General features: G+C 35.0%; 2 protein-coding genes across 2 annotated transcripts; both read left to right on the plus strand.

The window, feature by feature from the left end:
- The first annotated feature begins 911 nt into the window (after window positions 1–911).
- Window positions 912–2,012, plus strand: LOC146912090 (uncharacterized). Its single transcript, XM_085720687.1, has 4 exons — window positions 912–960; window positions 1,045–1,142; window positions 1,235–1,672; window positions 1,758–2,012. The coding sequence occupies exons 1-4, from the start codon at window positions 912–914 to the stop codon at window positions 2,010–2,012; spliced, it is 840 nt and encodes a 279-aa protein (XP_085576813.1).
- A 21,152-nt stretch (window positions 2,013–23,164) lies between these two features.
- LOC146912091 (uncharacterized) lies at window positions 23,165–23,830 on the plus strand. The gene has a single exon (XM_085720688.1). It carries the CDS (start codon window positions 23,165–23,167, stop codon window positions 23,828–23,830), a length of 666 nt encoding a protein of 221 aa, XP_085576814.1.
- The last annotated feature ends 1,533 nt before the right edge of the window (window positions 23,831–25,363 follow it).

The raw sequence follows: 25,363 nt of genomic DNA on the forward strand, positions 1-25,363 counted from the left end.
GCAATAGAGTAAAATAACATGTTGTAATAATAAAATATACAAACCTATACATGTTGTTCAAGGAGAATTGATTCTAGAAAAGCTAGAAGCTAGGATTTGTAGCTTCATGGAGAATTGCTTTTGAAGGATAAAAGCAATTCTGAAAAGCTGAACCAAACACGTTGTTTTTGGCTAGAATTGCTTTTGGCACTGTAGAGAATTGATTTTGGGCTAGAATTGCTTCTCAGAAGCCAAACCAGAACAAGGGCGACCACAAGTCCACAACAACATCTAAAATCCGAATGAAGTCATGATCACCACGCCAAGAATCTTTGTAAGACGGTACCTATATAGACTTTGTTGCATGTGTTGTTGCTAGATCTGTTTATTGTATATTGAAAATAGATTAAATGTCTAGACACCAACATCTGTTAGTTGAAACCATGGTCTACAAACCCCCATTTCGTTGTCCGGGTTCCTAGGCTCATAGATTAAATAAGAATGTGATATACAAATTCCTTGAATGATTCGCATGCTTTGCGAAATTGATCACTTTTTAATGAAGATCTTTGATGAAGAGTTCCTTTTCATTCAAGTCAAAATGCCCTTTTAAAGTACGCCACGCTCTCTGTATTGTTGGTTCTTAAAAGATTCAATGTAGTTGTTACACTTTGCCATGATGTTGCAAGTTGCAACCACAAGTACATTGACATTGTCGCTTGTGTATAATGTCTGTTTTAGTACATTTATGTTTGATGTAGTACTCATGTTATATGTAATAATCAACGGCGACTTTTAACTTAACCATGCCTGCTCTGTTCTTCTCCAGATGTTACATGTTAACCGTGAGTATATAAGCGTGCATGCCGTCCGATTTTTTTGATACATCTCTTCAAACTCCGTATTTTGCTTTGTTGTAAATCATTGCAACCATGGGTGATCGCGGTGCTGAAGCTCTGCTTTCCTACCATTGTTTGACAGGTAACAATATGTTATGCTCATTTGTTTGATTGTTGTTCCATGCGTCCGATAATGACCACACGTTTTCTGATTTGTTTTTCACAGAACCTTTGCATCCAAATCCTGAAAATGAGATTGACAGAATCATTAACTCACTGCGTCGGAAGTACAGGACATATGCGGTCGAGTATGAAGTTGACTGTGTTAGTATGAGTTTTTTCTTCCAATCAAACATATCCCTTTCTGTCTGTTGTTTTGCCGTTGTATTTGATTTTTGGGGTTTCAATCTATGCAGGGTGCTGTTATGATGCCTAGCTGTTTTGGTTCCGACTTTGGTGATCAAATTGGTCGCTTTGTTACGGTGATTGATCGCAACAACAATGAGTTTGAGATCAAGGTAGAGAGACATAGTGGTTTTATATTTCTGACGAAAGGTTTTGCTGCTCTTCGTGATTTCTATGACATAACCCTTGGTGCATGGCTGAAGTTGGTTTTTGTGGGATTTGGGCGATTTGTGCTAAAGAAGTTGAAATCTAGAATCAATAGGAAGATTTTTTTCCCCGTGTTTGATCCACCAATGAAGTTTGTCATAGAAAGAGATGTCAACACTCATAATTTCCTTCAGGCTTTTCCTAATTCCATTATCGAGTTGTCATATCGTCATGATTTGAACAACTTCACTATTTCATATGTTAAGCACCTGACCGCCTCTGACATCACTTCAGGTTATTTGGTATGTTGAAATGTGTTCGAACTGTAATGGCTAACACATAATAATACAAACATGCTTCTAAATGAATATGTTGTCATTGTTGCAGAAATTGCCAACATCTAACTTTACTGAGCTTTGTTTGGACAAGAAGGCAACGGCGTTGACGCTGATAGATGATAATGGAAACAAATGGGGCTGCATTGTTGTGGTTGGAACCCTGACCCAAAGTCATTGCATGATAGGCGGACAATGGAAGAGAATGGTCGATGCACGCAGGCTTGAGAGGGGTGCATATTTGAAGATAGGTGCTCCATTGGCTGGGAACAACTCCACTGTTTACTTGAGTGTCCAACGTCTATGAGTCTTATTAAGCACAAGTTCGATGAAGTTACATTTTGTTGCTACTTTTTTGTTTCAGTGTCTCTGGCTTTTGGTATTTTGGGCAGTTATATGTTTATGTCGTTATCTTTGTCGTTGAATCAAGCCAATGTTGGTTCCAGTTCAACTCTTAAAAGCAATTCGGTTGTGCATTATGCAATGATGTTGTGAACAAAGGACGAAGAATATCGTTTTGCGTTTATCAAGTGTTGGGTTTTTACCTATACTTTATGTCTTAATCATTAACTTTATGTCTGTTAGAGTAGTTTAATGCAAACCTAAGAATTTACAATGGTCATTTACGGTTAACATCATCAATGTTGGACTTTTTTTTTTTTTGAAACGATCAATGTTGGACTACAATTAAGCGCTACAATGATTACCATATATATTATGAAATGATAGTTCCTTCAACCTAAATGAATTGCTTTCGATGTTATAGTGGACCAGTGGCGGATCTTGTGAACAAAAAATAAAATTGGGTGTGCCAAATATTTATGGAATATATATTTAACGGTTTTCAAAAGTATTCAATACAGGAAACTGGTGTAGTGGTATAATTGTTCTATTGTGACAATGAAGTTGAGGTTGTTGGTTTGGTTCAAATCTCACTACTCACTAGGACCTTTTTTTAAAAAAAAAAAAAATATCAAAATTTATCTCACTAGGACCATTTTTTTTTTGAAAAAAATATAAAAATTTCGCTAAGAATTATTAAAAAGGAGGGTGCCAGAGGGATCGAGGAGGGTGCGAGTTAAAAAAAGGAGGGTGCCAGAGGGATCGAACTTGAGACACCATACAGACACCATACCATATACATATAGTGGAGTAGAAAAACGCAGAACCACTGCAGCACAACATGTTCCTTGTCTTAAATTGCCTAATATGATATTTATATAAATTATGGGGGGTAGTGGCATCTGGGGTCTCCAAAGAGATCCGCCCCTAATAGTGGTCATGACATGGTGGTTTATTATATTGCTATCAATATATAATATGCCATCAGAGTGCTCTACTTATGTGGCACATTATTTATTAAAATAAAAAAACGTGTTAAAAAATAACGCATACGCATGTTTTTCAAAGAACTGAAATGATTATCATACACATTAGCAAAGAAGTGAATTGATTGTCATACACATAACCAGATATGGTATAAGATAAGTCTGTTATATCCGAGATTTTTTTAAGAGTCAATATTTTACACAGTTGCGGTGAAAAATTAATTGGTGATTACACATCTTAGCTAAAAAAATAATATTTGCTGAGCCAAATAATATTTGGTGTATATATATATATCGATTTTTTCCTAACTTTTGCAAATTTCCAATGGGTTGGAGTGGTAAAGCAGCTCATGTGTGTGTTGAGGTTGTTGGGAAATTGGGATCGATCTCTTTTGTGTACAATTATTGCTTTTTTGTGTACAATTATTGCTTTTTAGTGCACTTGAACTACGTGAATGACATGACAATCATTTGTATCAATGAATGCATTATGCATATTGCTGGCTTGGTTTCTCTGGCCAGATTTTTTGTAAGAGAAATGATATTTTGACAACCACTTTTTGACAATTTTCGGACAACTTTCTCTCTCATACTCACATGATGTTGTTATCCTCTCTCTTCCTTTTTCTCTCTCCATTGTTTTTGACCAATAAGAAGTGAGAAAAACAAGGTTGTCAACAAAGTTGTCATCAAATGGATGTCAAAATATCATTACTCCTATTATAAAAGTCCAAAAAAATTAAGAGAAATGATATTTGTGCATCCATTTTTTACCAACTTTTTGACAACTTTGTCTCTCATACTCACATTATCTTATTTAGCAATGATATTTTGACATCCATTTGATGACAACTTTGTTGACAACCTTGTTTTTCTCACTTCTTATTGGTCAAAAACAATGAAGTGATAAAAAGGAAGAGAGAGGATAACAACATCATGTGAGTATGAGAGAGAAAGTTGTCCAAAAGTTGTCAAAAAGTGGTTGTCAAAATATATCATTTCTCTATCTTATTCTCTCTCTTCATTTTTCTCTCTCCATTGTTTTCGACCAATGAAAACAGAGAAAATGAAAGTTGTCATTAAAGTTGTTCAAAATGGTTGTACATATATCACTAATAAAAAATTAAACACAATAGAGTAGATCAATATAATTATATGTAAGAGTAATGATATTTTGACATCCATTTGGTGACAACTTTGTTGATAGCCTTGTTTTTCTCATTTTTTATTGGTCAAAAACAATGGAGAGAGAAAAAGGAAGAGAGAAGATAACAACATCATGTGAGTATGAGAGAGAAAGTTGTCCAAAAGTTGTCAAAAAGTGGTTGTCAAAATATCATTTCTCTATATGTAAATGTTTTCTATAAACCTTATTTATCTCTCCCTATGTTGAGATATCGCGAGAAGCATTATTAAAAGAATTTAACACGAATCTTATGTGATGTTGATTAATTGAACTACATGCATCTCGTTTCCTTTATCTGCAAGAAGTATATATAATTTTAATCGGTTGATCGAGAAACAATTCTACCGATGCATATCCAATGTTGAATCACATACATGTCAATTATATTTCTACGACATTGTCTCACACTTTACTCATCATATTTTTCTATTATACGTAATTGTGAGTTAGCTTAGACGTGTCATTGTGTATCTGTGGAGTATCATATAAGGATATGATAATATTTATTTTTTAAATACTAAAAAAATTTATGATAATTTATGATACTTTGTGTGTGCGTATCCGTGGAGCGTCTGTAAATGGATACGTTTCCGATACGAGTAATTGATTTCTTTAACATTGGTTCCATCAGTCATATATGTATAAGTAATTCGATTTAAAGAGAGCAAGAAGCAAGAAGAATAAAAAAAACGGTAATGATTTCAAAACTAAGTACGCATACAATAACGAATTTAATTTTCGTTTTGGTGACTAACAATATTTAATTGTTTCTCTCAAAAAAAACAATATTTAATTTTTGGTATTTAAAATTTAAACCCTTTATTAATGATACAACCAATAGTCAAAATTAATTTGTCATTTTGTGCGTGCACAGAGTCCAGTCCATCATTAATACTACTGTGTTGGCTTTGGCTTGGTTGACACGCGTGCTTGCTATTTGGGCGCCCAACAAGTGAACCATTTGAATTTAAATCTTAAAGCACATGTTCCAAATTCTCTATATAATCTTCATCGTTTCCACTCATCACACAATAACCCAGCCCACCCTAATACAACTTCGCATACAACACCTTGTAGGAGATAATGGCATCTTCAAGTTTCAGCAGCGCAAACCATGGTCATGCATGTGTTTTCAGATACTTAAGGATGAGGTGCAGGTGTGGCGCCCCTGCAGATGTGAAAATTTCCACCACAGGCCGGAATCCCAACAAACTGTTTTATGGATGCAGTAGTAAGTGTGGGTTTGTTGATTGGGCACACCCTTTAAACTGTCCTTGCCCTGGCAGAAACGGAACCAATACTACAAATGTTGCCGAGGTTGACGAGGTTGAGGATACTGCAAGTGTTTCAGATGCTATGAAGACCATTGAGTCTAGACTCCTTCTTGTCGAGAGGGAGGTGAGCCGGGCTTCATTCCTTGCAGGGGAAATGAAAGGTAGTCTAAGGCTTTTTATGGTGATGTTCACTGCAATGACAATTATGATGTTTATCATCTTTATGCTAGTTGTGACTAAGTTAGCGTGAGGGTTGTGTTTTCTAATGCATCTGTAGTGAGTCAATGTATCTGGTTTGCTGTATGGTGGAATCATGTATGTATCTCTATGAATTTAATATCTCATATTGTCTTGTTGGTTTTATTTTTAGAATATATATCAAAAATCATCTTATTTAGTTTATTTATTAAGTACTGATACAAATTTACCTTAAGAAATATTGTTACAATTTCCTGAGTTGGTTTTTTTAGACAATCATTAACATTTTCAATTACAAAAAATAAATCAAAACTCTCTCAAAAAAATAATTAAAAAGATAAAAATACACAACAAAAATTGTATGGGCATTTCTTGTATCATTTTTGACTCAATTATTGAGTCAAAAATGCAACTAGACAATTACAATAGTTATCCATACTTATTCAAATTCAATACACCAAAAGATATAACCAAAAATTGTATCGGCATTTCTTGACTCTTGTATCATTTCTTGTACTTGTTTAATTTTATATATAATGATACTGGATGATATAACCGAAACATCTGGACCGTTTGATGTCAATGTAAGCAATCTTGGTCGTCCATCATAGATCAACGGTTTTGGGGCGGTTTTGAATTATGGTCCACCACAACCTGACATGGAAAACGCGTTGCAATGATGTTTCTGCACATAAATCCCATCAAAGCGGCGTGTGCAGGTGGACTAGGGCTATAGGCCTGACTGTGATTGATATAGCCTAGCCATAGGGTGTCATCACTCATTACATGCATGTTTTTGGTTTTATTGAATATTGGGGCGGTACTCATGTACTCTATATATGAGGAGAACCTAATATTTTGGAACACACGTGTATTGTAAATTGATGTCAAGACCCACATGCATGCCCCTGCAGATTGTGTATTGGTATAAATAATGAGTAATTAGCCAAATACCCCCCCGAAATTGCAAGGCGCGTCAATTACCCCCTGCAGTTAACGAAATATCAATTACCCCCCCGAAATTGATAAACGTTAGTCAATTACCCCCCTCCGTTAATTTCCTCCATCCAACATGCTGATGTGGCAGTTAACTGCCCACGTGGCACTGCCACATGGTCAGAAAAGGCATGCCACGTCAGAGGGGGGTAATTGACTATATTTTTTAAATTTTTTTTGAATTTTTTTTTTTTTTGAATTTTTTTTTTTTTTTGAACAAAATATGATTTTTCCTTGCAAATTTATGATAATTGATCACCACTATGAATCTTATTCCTTCTATATGCTAATTTATATGACTAATATATGTCACTGTCATTATTATCACTACTATATAATGTGAAGTTGATGGTGTGTTTCGATTTGGACAGAAGAGGGGGAATTGAAGCTTGCTTTAGGGCTTAATAATGATGAAAATGATAATGGAAGCTTTGCATGTTGATTTTTATTGAAGTACATGATAGTATTGTTGTGTATGTTGGTAGTTTTGATTAAAATTCTTGGTTCACAATAGTTATATGATTTTGATTAAAATTCTTGGTTCACAATAGTTATATGAAATATGTATTGTTGTTCTAAGTATTTTCTTATGTGTATTGGAAACAAATGTAAGAGGCAATTATGCTAAGCTGTTTGTGCTGCTATTGTTCTAAGTTGTTTGTGTTGTTATTGTTCCAACAAGTTCGTGTCAAAAACCCCCCTGTAGTTTATCAATAATGGTCAAAAACCCCCCTGTATTTGAATTATTTGGGCTTATGTTTTGACAGAACCTGTTATGCTAGTTCTGTTTGTGGTTGGTGGCGTGTTTCTGCGGCCTGCAGTGTCTGGGTGCCTGCAGTGTCTAGGTGCATGAGTGTCTAAGTTTATAATCTATGACTAAGGTATGCTACTATATGACAGAATTATCTCTGTGAAATCATCATTTAAGTATGCTACCTATAATGACAGTATAAGCATAGAACATCTATATGACAGAACTATATGACAGAATTATCTCTGTATAAGCACATTATATAGTAGTGATAATAATGACAGTGACATATATTAGTCATATAAATTAGCATATAGAAGGAATAAGATTCATAGTGGTGATCAATTATCATAAATTTGCAAGGAAAAATCATATTTTTGTTCAAATTTTTTTTTTTTCAAAAAAAAAAAAAATTCAAAAAAAATTTCAAAAATATAGTCAATTACCCCCCTCTGACGTGGCATGCCTTTTCTGACCATGTGGCAGTGCCACATGGGCAGTTAACTGCCACATCAGCATGTTGGATGGAGGAAATTAACGGAGGGGGGTAATTGACTAACGTTTATCAATTTCGGGGGGGTAATTGATATTTCGTTAACTGCAGGGGGGTAATTGACGCGCCTTGCAATTTCGGGGGGGTATTTGGCTAATTACTCTATAAATAATTATTACTACCAATACACAATCTCACACTACAACAACACAGAAATCATCTTTAAAAAAAAAACACAAAAATCATAAATAATATTTTATCTAAAATCTCATATATTCATATCAAAATCCTTAAACAACATCAACAACAACAAAAGAAAATTAAATAACACTTAATTAAGATACTTCAACGGTGTCCATCCAAGAACCAATTCTTTCTTCAGTAGCAAAGAACTCTCATACTTCAATAGCGCCCTCTCCAACTTTAATTCAACATCTACCCTTGTATTATAACATGCATCGATTGCAGCACACAAATTACGATGAGAGTCATTTAACTTGTCATAATCACTGAGAATCTTCTCCCTTTCATCGTACACCGACTGAGATACTTCGCCAAAATCATTAATTTTTCGATTAACAGAGTACAACACAATCATTAAGTTGGTCATAGTATCGTACATTAAAATACGTTCATTTTCCTTAATATTAAATTCATCGAACACAACATCGTACTCCTGCTGAGTAACATTAAGATCTATAAGATCAGACTCCACCCTACGTATATTAACGCGGAACAAATCAACATAAAACATAACAGCAAGGTAGAAACCGATTTCAACATTAGTTAGACAATACTCAAATTCACCCACACCGTCTAACAATCGAATTAGATCCAAAATATTCGATTCATCTGATGACATAACATCAAAATCCATAGTCAATATTTACCTAATCTGAGCAAAGAAACACACAACATCACACCTACGATTGTCTTCAACGTTAGAAAGAACAGATGATTCACACAAACCTTCTTCATGATTAAAACCGTAATTCATTGTCTTATTTATCTTCTATAAGTACAATAATGCAATTAAACGGAATTGGATGTAAAAGATTCCTCAAAGATTAGAGCAACTTTCAAATTTTATAGGCTTTAGAACCAAAAGCTTCCAACGGCTGGAAAGGTTGCAACTGTTTACCAATCATTGCAACCCATGAAAACAATGAAAAGGTGCTAGCCAAATTCCATATGAACCAACACAGCAACTCCTGAACATACACGATCATAAAACACCAAAAGATATTTGTTGGCTGGTTTCAAAATAAACAAACAACACCAACATAAAAATATACAATTTAATTCATACATGAATGCATGATGCATCTTCGTATTATCACTACAATGCATAAACACTCCAACACAAAAACAACCAAATTTGCCACAATAAAATAAAAACTTCAAATTCTGATTCCGCACCCCATGTACATAATAATTATTAAATTCTAATCTCAAATAAACCATTAACCTTTTTATAAAATAATTGATAATATTGAAGAAGAAAAAAATCAAATCACCAACGGTATATCTCGGTACAGAAAAGTTTTCAAAATAACTTAGAAAGACGACCATATTACACTAATTTAACGTTGTAGAAGAAACCAATACAATTACACGTATTTGATTCCCCTCTCTTTCAACCTGTCTCCCTCTTTCCCTATCTCTATAAATGGTTATACCGATATTTAATTAAATTTATAAAGATCTATGTAAACTTTCTAACAATAAGCATAACAAATCAATAGCATTTTTTATACTTTCACAAATCTTTCCATACATTGATAACATTAATCATGAGATGTACCCTACAATAAATAATTAATTTTTTTTTATACATTCACAAATTCGTTTCATACATTGATTACATTACTCATGAGATATACCCCACGATAAATAAATATTTTTTTTTATACATTCACAAATCCTTTTCATACATTGATTACATTACTCATGAGATAAAGGCCACGATAAATAAATATTTTTTTTTATACATTCACAAATTTTTCCATGAATTGATTACATAACTCATGACATACCCCACAATAAATAACTATTTTTTTTTATACATTCATAAATCTTTCCATACATTGGTTACATAAATCATGAGATATATCTCACAGTAAATAAATAAAAATTGATGAACAACCCAATGTTAACAATGACAATAAAATAAAGGAGAATTAGTCACTTTAGTCCCTAAATGGGAGAGGATTCGTCACTTTAGTCCCTGAATGAAGAGAAATTGCAAAACAGTCACTGCATGGTCAATTTCAGGGACTAAAGTGACTAACGGAGTCAGGGGCGGAGCTACCACAGGGGCCAGTGGTGGCCGTGGTCCCCCCCAAGATTTCCATTTTTTTTTACAGAATGCTTGGTGATGTAAAGTAGAGACTACATGTTGATTGGTTTCCACATATTTCACTTGTTTTGTATTAATTAGGTATTAAGTTTCGTTTATTATAAACAAGGCAGGGGAGCACATCCACTTTTGTTATGCATTTCTCAAAATTCAAACATATATGTCAGGTGGTTTTTGATATAATTATTTTTATTTAGCAATCTTATAAAAAAAATTGTGTATACTCTTACAATTTTTAGACTTGGCCCCCCCGCCGTGTAATTCCTAGCTCCGCCCCTGAACGGAGTCTACATTCAAGGACTAAATTGACTAACGAAGTTTGCATTCAGGGACTAAATTGACTAACAAAGTCTACATTCAGGGACTATTTTGCAATTTATCTGCATTCAGGGACTAAAGTGACGGATCCCTTCCGATTCAGGGACTAAAGTGACTAATTCCCCTAAAATAAAATAATCATAGACGACATAACTATTGCCAACTATAGGACACGTGGGTGAAAATCTTCACGCGATTCCAACCGTTAATCAAGTTAGCTTTCGCACTGAGAGAATCTTCATATTTGGTCTCTGACTCTTTTAACTTTGATTCAATATATACTCTTCATAATATCAAGACTTGCATCAAATGCAGCAACAACCTTAAAATAAGAATTCCTGACACTCACGATCTCTTCCTTAATTTTCTTTTTTTTTCATACTCTACTTCAGACATTGCACAATCTGTCGAGAACAAATCTCTGAGAACACTGTCAATTGAATGACATACTCTTTCCGAATTGAATTGAAAGCTGCAAAAGCAATCTCCACTTCACGCGATCTTGCACAAAACAAATCAGCAAAAAACATAATAGCAAGCGAGAAACCCATCTGAACATCCGTAAGATAATCTTTGAAATCACCAAGACGATTTATCAATCGAATCAAATTCATAATGATAGAATCATCTTCCGTAATAACATCAAAATCATTACTCAATATCTCTCTCATCTGCGAAAATAATCTCCCAATATCACATCTATACTGATCTCGGCTTCTCGAAACAACAGAAGAATGAGATAAATTTTCAGCAAAATTAGTGGCGGAATTCATTGTTTATTCCCCTTCCTTAAAAACACAAAAAAAGACAAAATGCAATGAAATACAGGCACAAAGCTTAAAAGAATTCACATTTATAGAGACATGGCCAGGCTTGATAAATTGCAACGGTTGGAGACGAAGCACATTTTCAACAAAATAAATGGAAAATCCAAACACACATTCCCGTTACAACAGTGGCAACCGTTGCAAACAAAGAGATGCCTTGTAAAAAACAACAATGACTTGTTAAAAATAAAAAATAAAAAAAATAAAATAAAAACTGACCACCAAAACCTAAAAAACAATAAAACTATAAGTTACGAAGAAACGCAACAACCGTTTTATACACGTGAACATAAAACAAAGAAAACAAAAAAAACTCCAATTCTAACAACGAAATCAACACATCGAATCAAAAACCACGTGTTCGCAAATAGGACAAATGTGGAGCACTAACCATGCCTATTCGACGTAACATCAAAGGACACACTGTTTTGCATGACAAGAAACATAACTAATATAAAAAAGGAAACAGCCATCATCTTCAAATCTCCATCCGAGCTTCCCTAGCATACATAACATATGGGTTGTCTAAGTTGACAGACAACCTAACACTTTTCCCAACTGCCAGCCGGTTCTCCGTAACAAATCTCTTCCACCCGCCCCTGAGAAATGCCGCTGGAGGAAGATGGCCTCTGTCCTTCCACTTGATCCTGCACGGAAAGTCAAAGCCCATGGCATCTGTAAGTAGGATGGTGGGCGGTGTTGCATTCCCAAACACTCGTGCAACAAATCTTCTTGGTAGGTACTGCATGCAAATGATAACAATTTAAAACAGGCGTTAGACATATCTACCAAAAACTATATAACAGTAATTACATTATGCATTAGCAGTTATGCAATTCACCTACCAGATTGCTAGTCTTCACCATGTATTCTGCAAGTCTGACAACACAGCTCTCCACTCTCCCATTATTAGCCACATTCCCACCTGCACCCATGTTTTCACCATTGTTACCCATGGCAACAGCAGCAGCATCAAAGAAGTTATGCGGAGGATTTTGTGCTCCATCTTCCACATCTTCATCGTTGATATCCATGGCAGCAGCAAAATCAAAGAAATTATGTGGAGGCGGATTTTGGGCATCATCGGCATTGTGTGGTTGTTGATTGGCATCATGAACTTCGGGATGAGGAGGAGAATTGGGTGCAACATCAACATCCGCTGGATCCGGTTCTGCCACAGGAGTTGAAGGAGGTGCAGGAGGAACATCAACATCAATGCCAAGATCGATGGAATCATCGTCGTCGTTGTCTTCATCGGATGACGAGGTATTGTATAATTCATACTCCTCCAAGGGATCCAGTATCTCGGCAGCAATCAGGAAAGGAGGGTGTTCATAAGTACGCCTCTCACGAACCGTTAGCTCGGTCATGTCGAGTGTAAGCGCACCCATGTAGAACAGCCCCTGTCCGTTGTAACTTAGACGCAGTATGAGACCTAACGGCTGGTGGAAGTGCTCCAGCAAACTCCTTAGCCTATAGAAAAAGGTCCGCGTCCCCTCACTTCCTATGAAAACACCAAACCTCGAACCTCTTGTGTCTTCTAACCAGACTCTGTGTCGTAGTTCATCACCAAAGTGGTTGTTGAAGTATGATGGAATATCAGCCTCATCCTACATTACAAGTGACAACTTCATTAGTCATTTTACAACAAATGATTTGAAAGATACTATATCTCATGAAAATAACAAACCTGTGTTCTTTTTTAAATAATTTACTTAAGATACAACTGATGTTTATTGAGATGTCATTTGACGACGATGTGATTTACAGAGTGACATCAAACTGGAAATTTCAAACTAACATTACAGAGTGACAAAAAACTGGGAATATCAAAGTAACAATCAGAGTACACATTATCGTAGATACGGTTTTTTTGTGTGCATAATAGTTGAAAAAAATACAGTTATCAATTCATCATCATCCAACCAACAACAAGGCAAACATGGTCAAAATATATTGCAGAGTGACAAGGAAAATATCAAACTAACATTACAGAGTGACAACAAACAGGAATTATCAATCTAACAATCAGAGTACACAAAATCTTAGATACGGTTTCTTGTGTGTGCATAATAGTGGAAATAAATTATACTTACAGATTCATCATCATCCAACCAACAAGAAGGCAAACATAGTCAAAATCCTTAAACATGTAACAACAAATGAAGCCATGCAAAATCTACCGGATACCAAAAGGGAGACAGGAAAATAATCAATCAACATACTTTTGATTAAAAAATCTACTCCACACTCAAAGTTTAGTAACAAAAGTTAGTGAATATTAAGACACACTTACCTTGTCTGGATCGATTGTTGTGAAGAACTTCCTGAATGTAAGCGCGGCCATGACAGATTCTTGTGCTGCAGAGAAATGGAGGAAAGTAGGCGGAAGTAGTGTAGGCGGAGGTAGTGTCTTATCAGACCCTTGCTTGTTTGTGTGGGTTGTATGTGTGAGAAAAGTGGGCAAAATGAATATGAAAGGATTTCCCGTTTATATGCTGCAGAAGCTTATAGGCAGGACACAGTTGCCCAAAACGTGCTCATTGGAGGAAATAAAAATAACTATTAACAAATAAATATAATACTGCATCATCATTAATATAAAGGATATGTATTTAATTGCTTTCTTTCTTATTTTCCTCTCTCATTGTGTAATACACCCTCCGGTCATTAATATAAGCAAAAAACTACATTTTAGGTTCATTCATTTAATGGTGTAGATAGTTGGAAAGCTGCATAAATTACAAGGAGAAAAACACATTAATTTTTTTTTTTTAAAGCCAAAAGATAAACACATTAAATTATATGTATATATATATGAGGAATGCTAGCAACACTCTCTTTTGAGCACTCGCTCTAGCACTCACTCTTTTATTGGGTGAAATCAATGTACTCCCTCTGGTCACATATATAAGCAAAAAGTAACTTTTTAGGTTCATTGAATGACTAATGTACATTGTCTATAAATGTGACTAGATACAATAATTATTCAATGAATCTAAAAAGTTGATTTTTGCTTATAAATGTGACCAGAGGGAGTATGTCCCACCACTTTATGTGGGTTCCATTTCCAAAGTGTAGGCCCCACATTGATTTCACCCAATAAAAGAGTGAGTACTAGAGAGAGTGTTCAAAAGAGAGTGTTGCTAGCATTTCTCATATATATATATATATATATATATATATATATATATATATATATGTGTGTGTGTGGGGTAGGATCTGTTGTTTTTTGGATTTCCAAACTGTTGTATTTGAATTTCCAAATTTTATTATCTATCGAAGTTGTTACTAGGTTGAGTCACGACCAGGTCGCTCTGTTTAAGAAGTTTCGTGGCACTACCCAAAATTGTGCAAGATAGACTATCAACCACGCCGCCTCCAGGATAAAACAAGCCCAGCTACAAATCGATTAACTACTGCACTGTAGTTAATCGTTCGAGAATTACACCTTCAAATATGGTACTAAGACCACTCTTTAATACTGAAACCGCTTTAATATGGTATTATTACCATTCTATACGGTGTTAAGACCACTCAAATATGGTGTTTCCACCATTCTAAACTTTAAGTTCTCCAAACTTTCAATATGGTACTACGACCACTCAAATACGATGATACCACCATTTATCCTCAAATAGAAAAAATATTTAAATAATCTATATACTGTTAAGATCATTCATAATTCCGACGGAACATTATTATTACGAAAGGGACTATGATCTTAATAGTACTCTTTATTCCAAAGGGACTTAGATTATCGAAGGGACTATGAACTTAAGACCACTCTTACTTCCGAAGGGACATTAAACCGAAAAGGGACTATGGTCTTAAGAACACTCTTAATACCGAAGGGACAGAAAGGAGTAGAAGCAGAAGAAACTCGTTAACACAAGTCGGAGGGAGAAGAGAGAAACCGCACAGGAAGCATCAACTGTGCGATTTGGGGTGTTTTTTGAACTGAGTGGAGTCCCCTATTTATATAGAGATTCTGTAACTGTTTTAGCACAAATTGCGACAACAGTTACTCTTAATGGATAAAGTTAAAATAAAGGTTGTCCATTAATCAGTTTAACAACACTTGTGGATAGGATCAAAAGAAACAAATCCACAAAAGTGGATGAAACAAACTATTAGATTTGAATGAAGGAGATATAAGAAATTCAATTAAATTCTTATTCTTATCACAACCACCATAAGCTAAATTTATGGGAAGTGATATTCTTGAATAAAAATAATAATTACTATTATTTTTATTATTATTAAGTATTTAAAATTAAATACCGCAATTTAAACACTACTAATGTGTGTGTTTTATTTTATGTGGGACCCCCACACTGTATTTTTTTCAATTCACACAACATTAGATCAAAGTGTGATTACTTGGTGCTTAATCTTCCAATTTATTTTCCAACACAACACTAATGTTCCAACATGATCAAATGACACCAAGGTGTCAAATTAAATTTGACACCAAATCCTATCCATTAATATAGTTTTAATCTAACGGCCATCAATTCATTAAGTCCTCACATGTTTGATCAAATAACATATTAAGGATTTAAACGAAAATTCTCTAATTCTAAATCCTTTGTTTTTTTACCCAAAGAAAAATTCCTTGTTTATCCCAGCAAAAAAGGTCTACATATTATAAATAGAAATCCACGACTCTGTAATATAATACAAACCTTGAAGCCATTGATTTTTTTTCTTCCAATTCATATTTAACAACAAGTTGGTTGCAATATTTCTCAAAATCTCTAACGCATAATGAATCAGTATACAATTTTTCAGCTCATATGCTTGAAATTTGAACTTTTACGGTATATATGTGTGAAAGCTTCGCATGATACTTTTTCCTAATATGCCACAAAGATAAACTATGCTGAGTTAATTGGAGTAATGAAATAGGCATGAAGCATGTGCAAGAGAGCTATAATAATAAGAGATATAGTATCCTTCAAAAAAGGCTGCACACTATTTTACCCCACGAAGATTGATTACTTTTTATGCCAAGGAGAAAATAAGTAATTTAGTGAATAAGTTCAAAATTATTGTATGAATTATTGTAATGTATGAATTATTAATAAAATGAGATATTATTATATGCCTCAATTTTGTTCATTTATTTTATATTTGCTTTTAGTTTTTAATGTTGTATTTACTTTTACTTATTTAAAGAATAATATGGAATCAATAATTTAGATTAATGCAAACAAAATAATTTATAATAAAGTTAAGAAAATAATTTAGCACAAAGTTAAGAAAATAATTTAGATTAATACAAATAAAATAATTTAGAATAAAGTTAATAACATAATTTGAAAATAGTAAATAAATTAAAAAAAAGTAGACCAGCGGCATTTAACTTGCGCCACGTAACTTAATTTGCGCATTAATTTACACTTGCTCAAGTTAACTAGCGCGGGGCATTTTGGGCATGGCTGCAGGGTGCAGCGAAATGTGGTCGTCGGTGAAGAGCAAAGATCCAACTTTATCAATAGGGCCCATTGTTTATACCAGTGACCCAAATTTGTTTGTGGTCCACGCATATACCTCGTGGCCAACAGTTATCACCAAAATCCATCCGTCCTTGTCTTCACCACTGCCGAGCCTCGCCGGTATCGCCGGTATTCTCGCGGGAACAAACGTTGAAGCTTCGATCATGTCTTCTTCGTCGTCAGAGTAAGTCAATAACTCGTCAACATATGTACGTATATTCTTCATTCGTGTGTCATTAGTTTTGATCCGATGCAAGCGTTATCCCCAATTTGTGCGCTCGTTTGTGTGTACTTTTTTTTCCATCTTTATCACTTTTGTCTGTTTACTGGGTTAAGGCTGTATTTAAGGTTGCACATTGTCCCACCAAAAAACATTTCCATAAACAATCCTAAGCCTTTTAATAGTTAAGTTTATGTTTAGATTCCAAGACATCACACTGCATGTGTCATCTAACATAGATTTTGCCAGAAATGGCAATCGCCGTTTTTTGTATGATATAATTTTTGTACGATTTTTTGGACGAATTTTTTGTACGAATTTTCATGGCAACATAAATAATTAGGAGACATTGTATCAAATATGCGGGTTTGTTTTAACAACACCATATTATTATGGTTCTCACTAATTTTGGTTGATTGAGTGGTGTACTCCAAGTTTACTTCTGGTTGTGACAATTTATTCGGATGGTATTGAGCCAGTTGTTGCAATAATGTATTTACAACTGATTATGCACGCAAGTAAGACAGTGTAATTGTTGATTAATAACAAGCCACAAACAATAATTATATCCATTTCCACATTACAGCAACACTGACCCAGATTTTGCAATTTTTTTGGCTGATTATAATCCGGATGAGTACGAAGACGATGCTGCACACAATGCCGGAGAATTTGATGAACAAAATGATGGAGTAATTACTGACGTAAGTAGCGGTGATGCGAGTGATGATGAAGTGAGTAGTGATGATATAAGTAGCGGTGATGCGAGTGATGATGAAGTGAGTAGTGATGATGACGACCACGACGATCCTGATAGAGCATGGCGACATGTCGTTACACCTTTTACCGCAAACAACGTTTTGGTAAGAGCTTAATTATTTACATTGTTTAGCTACTCCTTCTCACTTGATAACATAGTATCATTATTCTTGTCAAAAAAACATAGTACCATTATTCCATGCATGGTCATAACAAACCGTAAATTGTGTGAACTTTTTTTTTTAGCATATTCCGAGACATATCGCTGAGAACTGTCTGGAGGAACACCAGATACATATTCGACTTGTTGTGTTGGATACCGATGACGCATACAATTGTGATGTCAGGACCGGTAGGGAGGATGTGTGGAACAAGTACATATGCCAGGGATGGTACTCGTTTGCAAGAGACTACGACTTAATTCCGGGGGACATTTTAAGGTTTCTTGTTGCCGATCCTCCAGCTAACCTCTACGTGCGCATTATTCGCCTTGGCTAGGACTGAGTAATCGAATTTAAGGTCGTAAGTAGGGTGTTATAATTGTTCATTTTGTGTTGTGAGTGTACTACTATCATCATCGTGGTCAAGTAGGTTTTGTGGACCTTTTGTTAAATTGGAATATTGCAATGTCGGCATAGGTACAATGTGCCACCTGCCATGTAATGTTGCGCACTTTAAGCACTTTTCATATTAATCCTTTGTGTTAGTCGTAATTAGTGTTCAGTGTTGTGGATTAGTCGTTAACATTTGTACATGGAAGCTTCGACGTGTCTTCTACACGAATATCCACCGAGGTAAAATTATTCGTTTCCCAAGTAGTGTTTTGACCTATGAATTAATGTGGTTGTCAAGACGTGTTATCCCATGTTCGTTGTCCGATAAATCCAAAGTAGTTCTTTCTGTCTTGAATATTGAATTTGAATTTTTATAGTGCTCTTAATCAAACCCAAACCATAAAAGAGGCGGGTTGCGACTACGACTACCCGTGTTATCCCATACGTATTTTTATAGTTCTTTCTCTCTCTTTGTTCTGCGTTTTAGTCATTACTTACATTTCCTTGTATGTTGTAGTTGGGAAATACTTCCATGACATAGTTTTGGTGCCATTGGTGCCATTGGGGAAATCCTGGCCATTGATGTGTGTGGATGTGTGTGGGGATGTGTGTGTGATGTGTGTGTGTGTGGTGGAGATGCAAGCTATGGCACCAATGGCACCAAAGCTATGGCACCAAAGTGCTACTCGTTTTAGTTGTTATGCGACCATTCCAAATGGATGTCAAAATATCATTACTCTTCCAAAAAATGGTGATACATATACCAGTTTGTAGCCCGTGTACTTCAAAACGACGACGTACCTTATCAAATACGTATCACCTACCAACATTCCATGTATAACCTTCACATTTTTATAATTTTGATCACATGTATAACTTTTTCAAAAATCGTGAAATTTATAATAATATATTAACGAGAAATAATTGATGTTTGTTTTCTACAAGTATTTCAAATGCATGATTTTTTTGGTTTAAAAATTTTGTTAACGTCTCTTTGCCGCATCGTTTGCTAATTTTTCAGAATGTAGCGTATTTGCGTATGCGCGTTCCATCGTAGGCTTCAACCTAAGCAATGAAGGCATTAGGCAACGTGTAAATGTTCTAAATTGATTTAATTAAGGGAAACCAAATTAATAATCAAAATTTACAATTTAATGACACTTTGCATCTGGACCGTTAACGTAATTATCAAATGGTTGTCAATAAACCGAGATTAATGCCCCTGTAAGCAATCTTGTTCGTCCGATCGTTAGATCCGACAGTTCCAATGCGGTTTACAATTATGGGGCACGAGCTGACATGGAAAACACGTTTGAATGACAAGTCTGCAGACATTTCGCATGGCAGCGCCGTGTGCAGGTAGGCTACACTGATGTGTCTAGTCTTAGGGTGTCGTTCACTGTTGCATCTCTTCAGAAAGTCATTAAATGCCAAATGGACGGTGTTGCGATGTTGTGGTTTCTTTTGGGTTTTAATCGGACGGACGTGATGAGTTAGACGACATATTGACCAGACCCCAGTTGGAGACCCTTATTTGCATTTCTACGACAAAACAATGTCACACGTGTGAGGTGGGTTGAATCAACGAAGCACGTGTGTGTTTTTGTAGTACTCCTATTTGATAAACGTTTGAAGTATACTAATTTCTCCATGGTTTTTACATCAATTCTTTTTATATTGTCTTGATAAAAAATTAAAAATATTGGCATTTTACAACATCAAAATCATTGTGAAACAATTACAAAAATTAAAAACTATGATTTGACCAAACTAAATTAGGTTAATTTTGTTACAAAACAAGGTAAATACAATATAGAGTTGGACAAATTTTATTAAGTAAGAAGACAAGATGTTGATTGTAATCAATCAATTCGTTATAAACAATTACGTGTGTAAAAATAGTTTTTTTTTATTAAAAAATATAATTATATAAAATCATATGATTGTTGTAGCTACCAAATATGTATAACAAATAATAATGTTGCCATTCAAAAAAAAAAAATAATGTAGATTCGACACCATTTTTTTATTTATTTTTAAAGTATTAAACAACATAACTCAGTGCGTTTGATATCGTCGATCGGTCTAGATCCGATTCGGTCTTCCGATCGATGTACATCTTTCCATGTTGACCTTGTGTTTTGATCTTCTAACAACTATCCTACCATGCTGACTAGGTTTCTAATGGGATGCCATGCCAAATCATGATCGACTAACACCTAAGATTATGCTCTTCGAAATTCCAGCTCATGCTTCCTACCTATCCCAGTAAGGTCGTATTAAACAGCCTAACATAGTGCGTTCGATACCGCCGGTCGGTCTACATCCGCTTTGGTCTTCCGATCGATGTACATTTTTTTTTTTTACATTTTGACCTGGATAAATCAGATTCAACCGTCGATCGTAGATCAGAAGGCCCATACCAAAGTTTAAGTATGTGCATGATACTCAATAGGTTGTATCAAAATTACACAAATGTTTGCTTTTCTTACATTTAATACTTACAAGAAATGACTAATACCTCAATTTCGTCCTTGAATTTTGACAAATCGGCCAAATTCGTCCCTGGATTATTCGAAATAGCTATTTAGTCCCTGAATTTTACAAACGTCCATCAAATTGCTCCCTCCGTCAAATTGCTCCGTTAGTGGTGATGACATGTCCTCTTGCATGTTGTGTTGTCCTGTACACGTGTCAACAAGGCAGCCACGTGTACAAGGACTAAATTGATGGAAATGGTAAAAATTCGAGATTTAACTTTTTAGTGTAATTTTTCCTGTGTTTCCAATTATACCCCTCTATGATAAGGATCGATTTGAGACTTATTGTCATAATTTAAGGACTAATTTGATGGATTTTTCTATAATTTAAGGGCTTATATGATTGATTTTATTTGCAGGGAACGAGTGCAAGGAGATATGGCATGCGAGGACCAGTGATTTCAAATGACATGCATAAACAAACACCACTGAGGGGTCCTGCTCCACAGAATCCAACTGCTCCTGGAATTATTAGAATTCCAAACCCAACTTACGGGCCATCTGGTTCTACTCAATCCCAATACATGGAGTTTATCCCAACTCCAGGATTTCCAAAGCATTGATGCTTGTTTAAATTATGTTTTTGGACTGGTTTAATTATTGCTTTTTGGAGTTGTTGACTTGATGGTTTTTTGGATATGTAATCACTTAAGAACATCAAATGATTTGATGACATGATGGATATGTAATTTGCATTTTTTGGCTATGTAATGACTTATGAACATCAAATATATGACTTATGATGGTATGCAAATGTATGCTTTTTTATAATCAAAGTGTCTGTCTTGTACTTTTTACTTTATTTAGCAAAAATATACACCAAAGGTCACAGTGATATCTGTTGTAAAAATTTAAGGACCTATTTGATGGTTTTTATACTAATTTGAGGATCGTTATGATGGATATGCATATAATTCAAGGACCATTTATATTGGCATCAAATAATCCGCGCCAATCCAAATTTTTTCGTCAAATTTGAATGAAAAAAATCTACCAAAATATTTGGTTCGACCATTTAACATAAGTATAGTGGTTCTAAGTATTTTAGACCACAAGCAAAAATGATACTCCCTCCGTTTCAAAATGAGTGTCGCTTTAGCCAAAAAAAATTGTTTCAAAATGAATGTCGCTTTCGGTTTCCAATGCAATAATAACTTTTTCTTTTCAATTATACCCTCCAATTAATACTCTGCACACTACTTCCAAGGTATTACTTTTAAAACTAACCAATAGTTAATAAGGATAATTTGGTAAAATAACCATTATCTTTCTCTTAATCATTGCATTTCTTAATATGTGTGTAAACACCTAAAACGACATTCATTTTGAAACGGAGGGAGTAAAATTAAAAAAATAGATAGAAGCACCTTCTCAACACGCTTCACATTCCTCCCTTCTAAGAAGCACCTTACGTTTGTTCACCCAGCACATCCTTATCAAAGCTGATCAACTACAGGAATCATCGTCTTCCTTAATCGTTGCAGAACCTCAAGCCGGTAGGTGTCTTGTACCCATATTTCCATTCCAACAGTGAGTCGGGGTCTTAGTCATTTATCTGCATATACATACACCGTCTAATGTTTCCTTGTTTTATATTGTTTTTTTCAGCACAACATTATCAACTCTGCTCAACAAAGTAACAGGTGAGACATCTGTCCTTTTTCTTTTTCTTTTTCTTTTAAAAGGATCTGTCTAAAGGTTTAAATAGCTCCCTTTGCCCCCATGTCTATTTTATTGTATTAATGTATGGATACATGCCTGATCCTGTGTTTTGAAGTATTCATATCGATTAGATGATTACACAAGCGTGCATTGTTAATAATTTTTTTTAGTTTTTTAAGTTTTTTGGTTGTATACTTAATTCCTTAATCCACAACGTTGGAAACGAAAATAAACCTCCAAAGTTGATTTCTTTTTTCGAACTCAATTCAAGCATTCGCAGAAATTGTAAAATATGCAATCATCATGTTCTAACGGCTAGGGTTTGACTGGATTTTGAATCTATAACTTGCAATAATCACTCTGATTTTTTTTATGCTTATCTATAATCTATAATATGAAACACTTATTTTATATACTCAAACATAACCCCAAATAGGTTCCTATTAGGTGCATTTTTGTGGTCAAGCACATAAACAAATTTAAAAGACAAACAATGTCAGGAGGACATTCATATGCGTCATCTGTCAGTTCATCCGCCGAGGATACAGATACCATCGCCAGTACTGTTGCAAAACACTTGGAACAGTTAAGAGAAACTGTGTTCCTTGATTTTGAAGTAATCGCTTCTGATCCAGCCATCCTCAACCAACTCTCTCGAAATGTCGTTAAGGTTCAATCGTTGAAAAGCCATCTAGACCAAACACAGTATGGGTTCTACCTTGCTTGTGAAATATTTGTCAACATGCTGGACAACGAAGTTCCAAACACCGACTATTTACTGGTGAATCTCAATCTAATCCGACAAGAACATAATGTGCTAGAGGAAATTTGGATGAGGGATGATGCCGAACGAATTGCAATCAGCAAAAGAATATCAGAACTTTATCTGTCCTGTGGTGCCATTGACCGTTGTATTGGTGACTTAGGAGATAGGAATGTTGACGCTGATAAGGAGAAAAGGGTGAAGATGTTGTCAGATATTGATGCATTGACAAATCGTCATCGGGAAATCATGTCAAGAATTGTTGATGCGCATCAAAAACGCTCTAGTTTGATCCGCGAGTTGACATCTGCGGAGATCAACTACGAGGCTGCCCTTAAAAGGAGATCAACTCTTGCCAGTGCATGGAAGAATATGAAATATTTTTACCATAACTAACTGCAATGTCACTGTTGCACTTTTTTTGCTATGTGATTATGTAATATTATACCTCTTATCATAGGGATAAATGATGCTTGGATTATTAATGTTTAGTACTTTTTCTACTACCTTTTAACGGTGCTTATCTTAATGTATGAACTGTGTGTTAATTTACTAACTACATGAAGTTTCACCTTCTATCAATGTGATGATGTAAACAGTTTTCATATTAGCGGTATCTCATTTTCTGTTTGCTTATTACACAAGTTTCAAAATATGGAAAGCCATTACCGAATAATCAGCGATAGGGTAGAAAAAGGATTGTTTGTCACGGTTTATGTCAAAGGGAAGGCAATTCTAAGATCCTTTCATATACAATTTATATGCCGTAACCTTTTAACCTACCAATTGCTAACTTTCCTTGTCCTATTTTATGTCTGTATCAAGTCATACGGTGAAATTGATCCTTTCTTTATACACCGTTGGGGACATGAGTTATCTAATGAATGGCAATTGGTTGATAGTAATGGTGTCATCATGTATATATTGTCCAGATATATAACTATGCAGGGACTGGTTCATCTTAGACACGTATTCGAGCTCGGTCATCAAGTTATGGTCTGGACGGTCACTTTTACACGGTCATACTTTATATCTGTCCATTGCTTTTGTTATCGATTATTTTCGTTGGTATAATGTACTAATTTCAAGTCTTCTTATTTGTCTTCCATGTAGGAGATGATACGATTGAAGGCCTTTAAGAACAAAGAGGTTAACATAAGTCATTCGTAGACATCATCAATAGAGGAAGGCAGGTATACAACGTATCCAAGATAAGGAGATAACTAATGTAATTTACAATCATATGTGTACTGAATTCTAAAAAAAATCCGGATTCTATGTCTATTGTCATCAACAGGATTTCTTTTTACGGTCGTCGCAAACACAACTATCAAATAGTAACGGATGCGGATCGGAGAATATGATACACCATATATGCGACGTTAGATTGTTCGGTCTAGGTACACAACAATTATCAATCATCTCACCTAACATCTATCCAGCCATATCTCCTCGATATGCACCTCCTTGTCATGCTACAATGTCTTCTAAGAAGTGATAAGCATAAGGAACTATCATAAGGTATGTGCAGAGGTGCTCTATTTAACATTAGAATGACTCTTAACATATAACCCTGCTGCTCTTTGGTATTGACACCACATTCATCTGTTATTTTAACTTGGTGTTTTGGTGAGCTTCAAAAATTTAGAGAAAACATAAATTTTAGTCCTACTTCTAACCATGCATGCAGTTGTATGATATCTTAATATTATTTTGCCACAATGCATCGGATTTCCTTTACACACACTGGAGTTATTAGCTGTATTAATTTCTGTTATATACAGCCAGTGACCTCCTATAATGGCTCATGTGATGGTATTGATTTATCTGTATGCAAATGGCTATGCTCCATATAGGTTGCCTCAAGCTTTGTTTGATGCCTGATTTTTCTTCATTTTAATCGTTTCGGAATGAAAACAGTAGGAGAGT

The sequence above is a fragment of the Medicago sativa genome, chromosome 6, assembly GCF_051527215.1.
Source record: "Medicago sativa cultivar Bolivia chromosome 6, Bolivia_mono, whole genome shotgun sequence".
Classification (NCBI taxonomy): domain Eukaryota; kingdom Viridiplantae; phylum Streptophyta; class Magnoliopsida; order Fabales; family Fabaceae; genus Medicago; species Medicago sativa.

What these genes read in the sequence shown, in the direction of transcription:
- LOC146912090 (XM_085720687.1), top strand. Translation starts at nt 912, where the DNA reads ATGGGTGATCGCGGTGCTGAAGCTCTGCTTTCCTACCATTGTTTGACA. An exon ending in TTCCTACCATTGTTTGACAG is followed by an intron (nt 961 to 1,044) that starts GTAACAATATGT and finishes TGTTTTTCACAG; the next exon opens with AACCTTTGCATCCAAATCCT. An exon ending in ACATCACTTCAGGTTATTTG is followed by an intron (nt 1,673 to 1,757) that starts GTATGTTGAAAT and finishes TCATTGTTGCAG; the next exon opens with AAATTGCCAACATCTAACTT.
- LOC146912091 (XM_085720688.1), top strand. Translation starts at nt 23,165, where the DNA reads ATGTCAGGAGGACATTCATATGCGTCATCTGTCAGTTCATCCGCCGAG.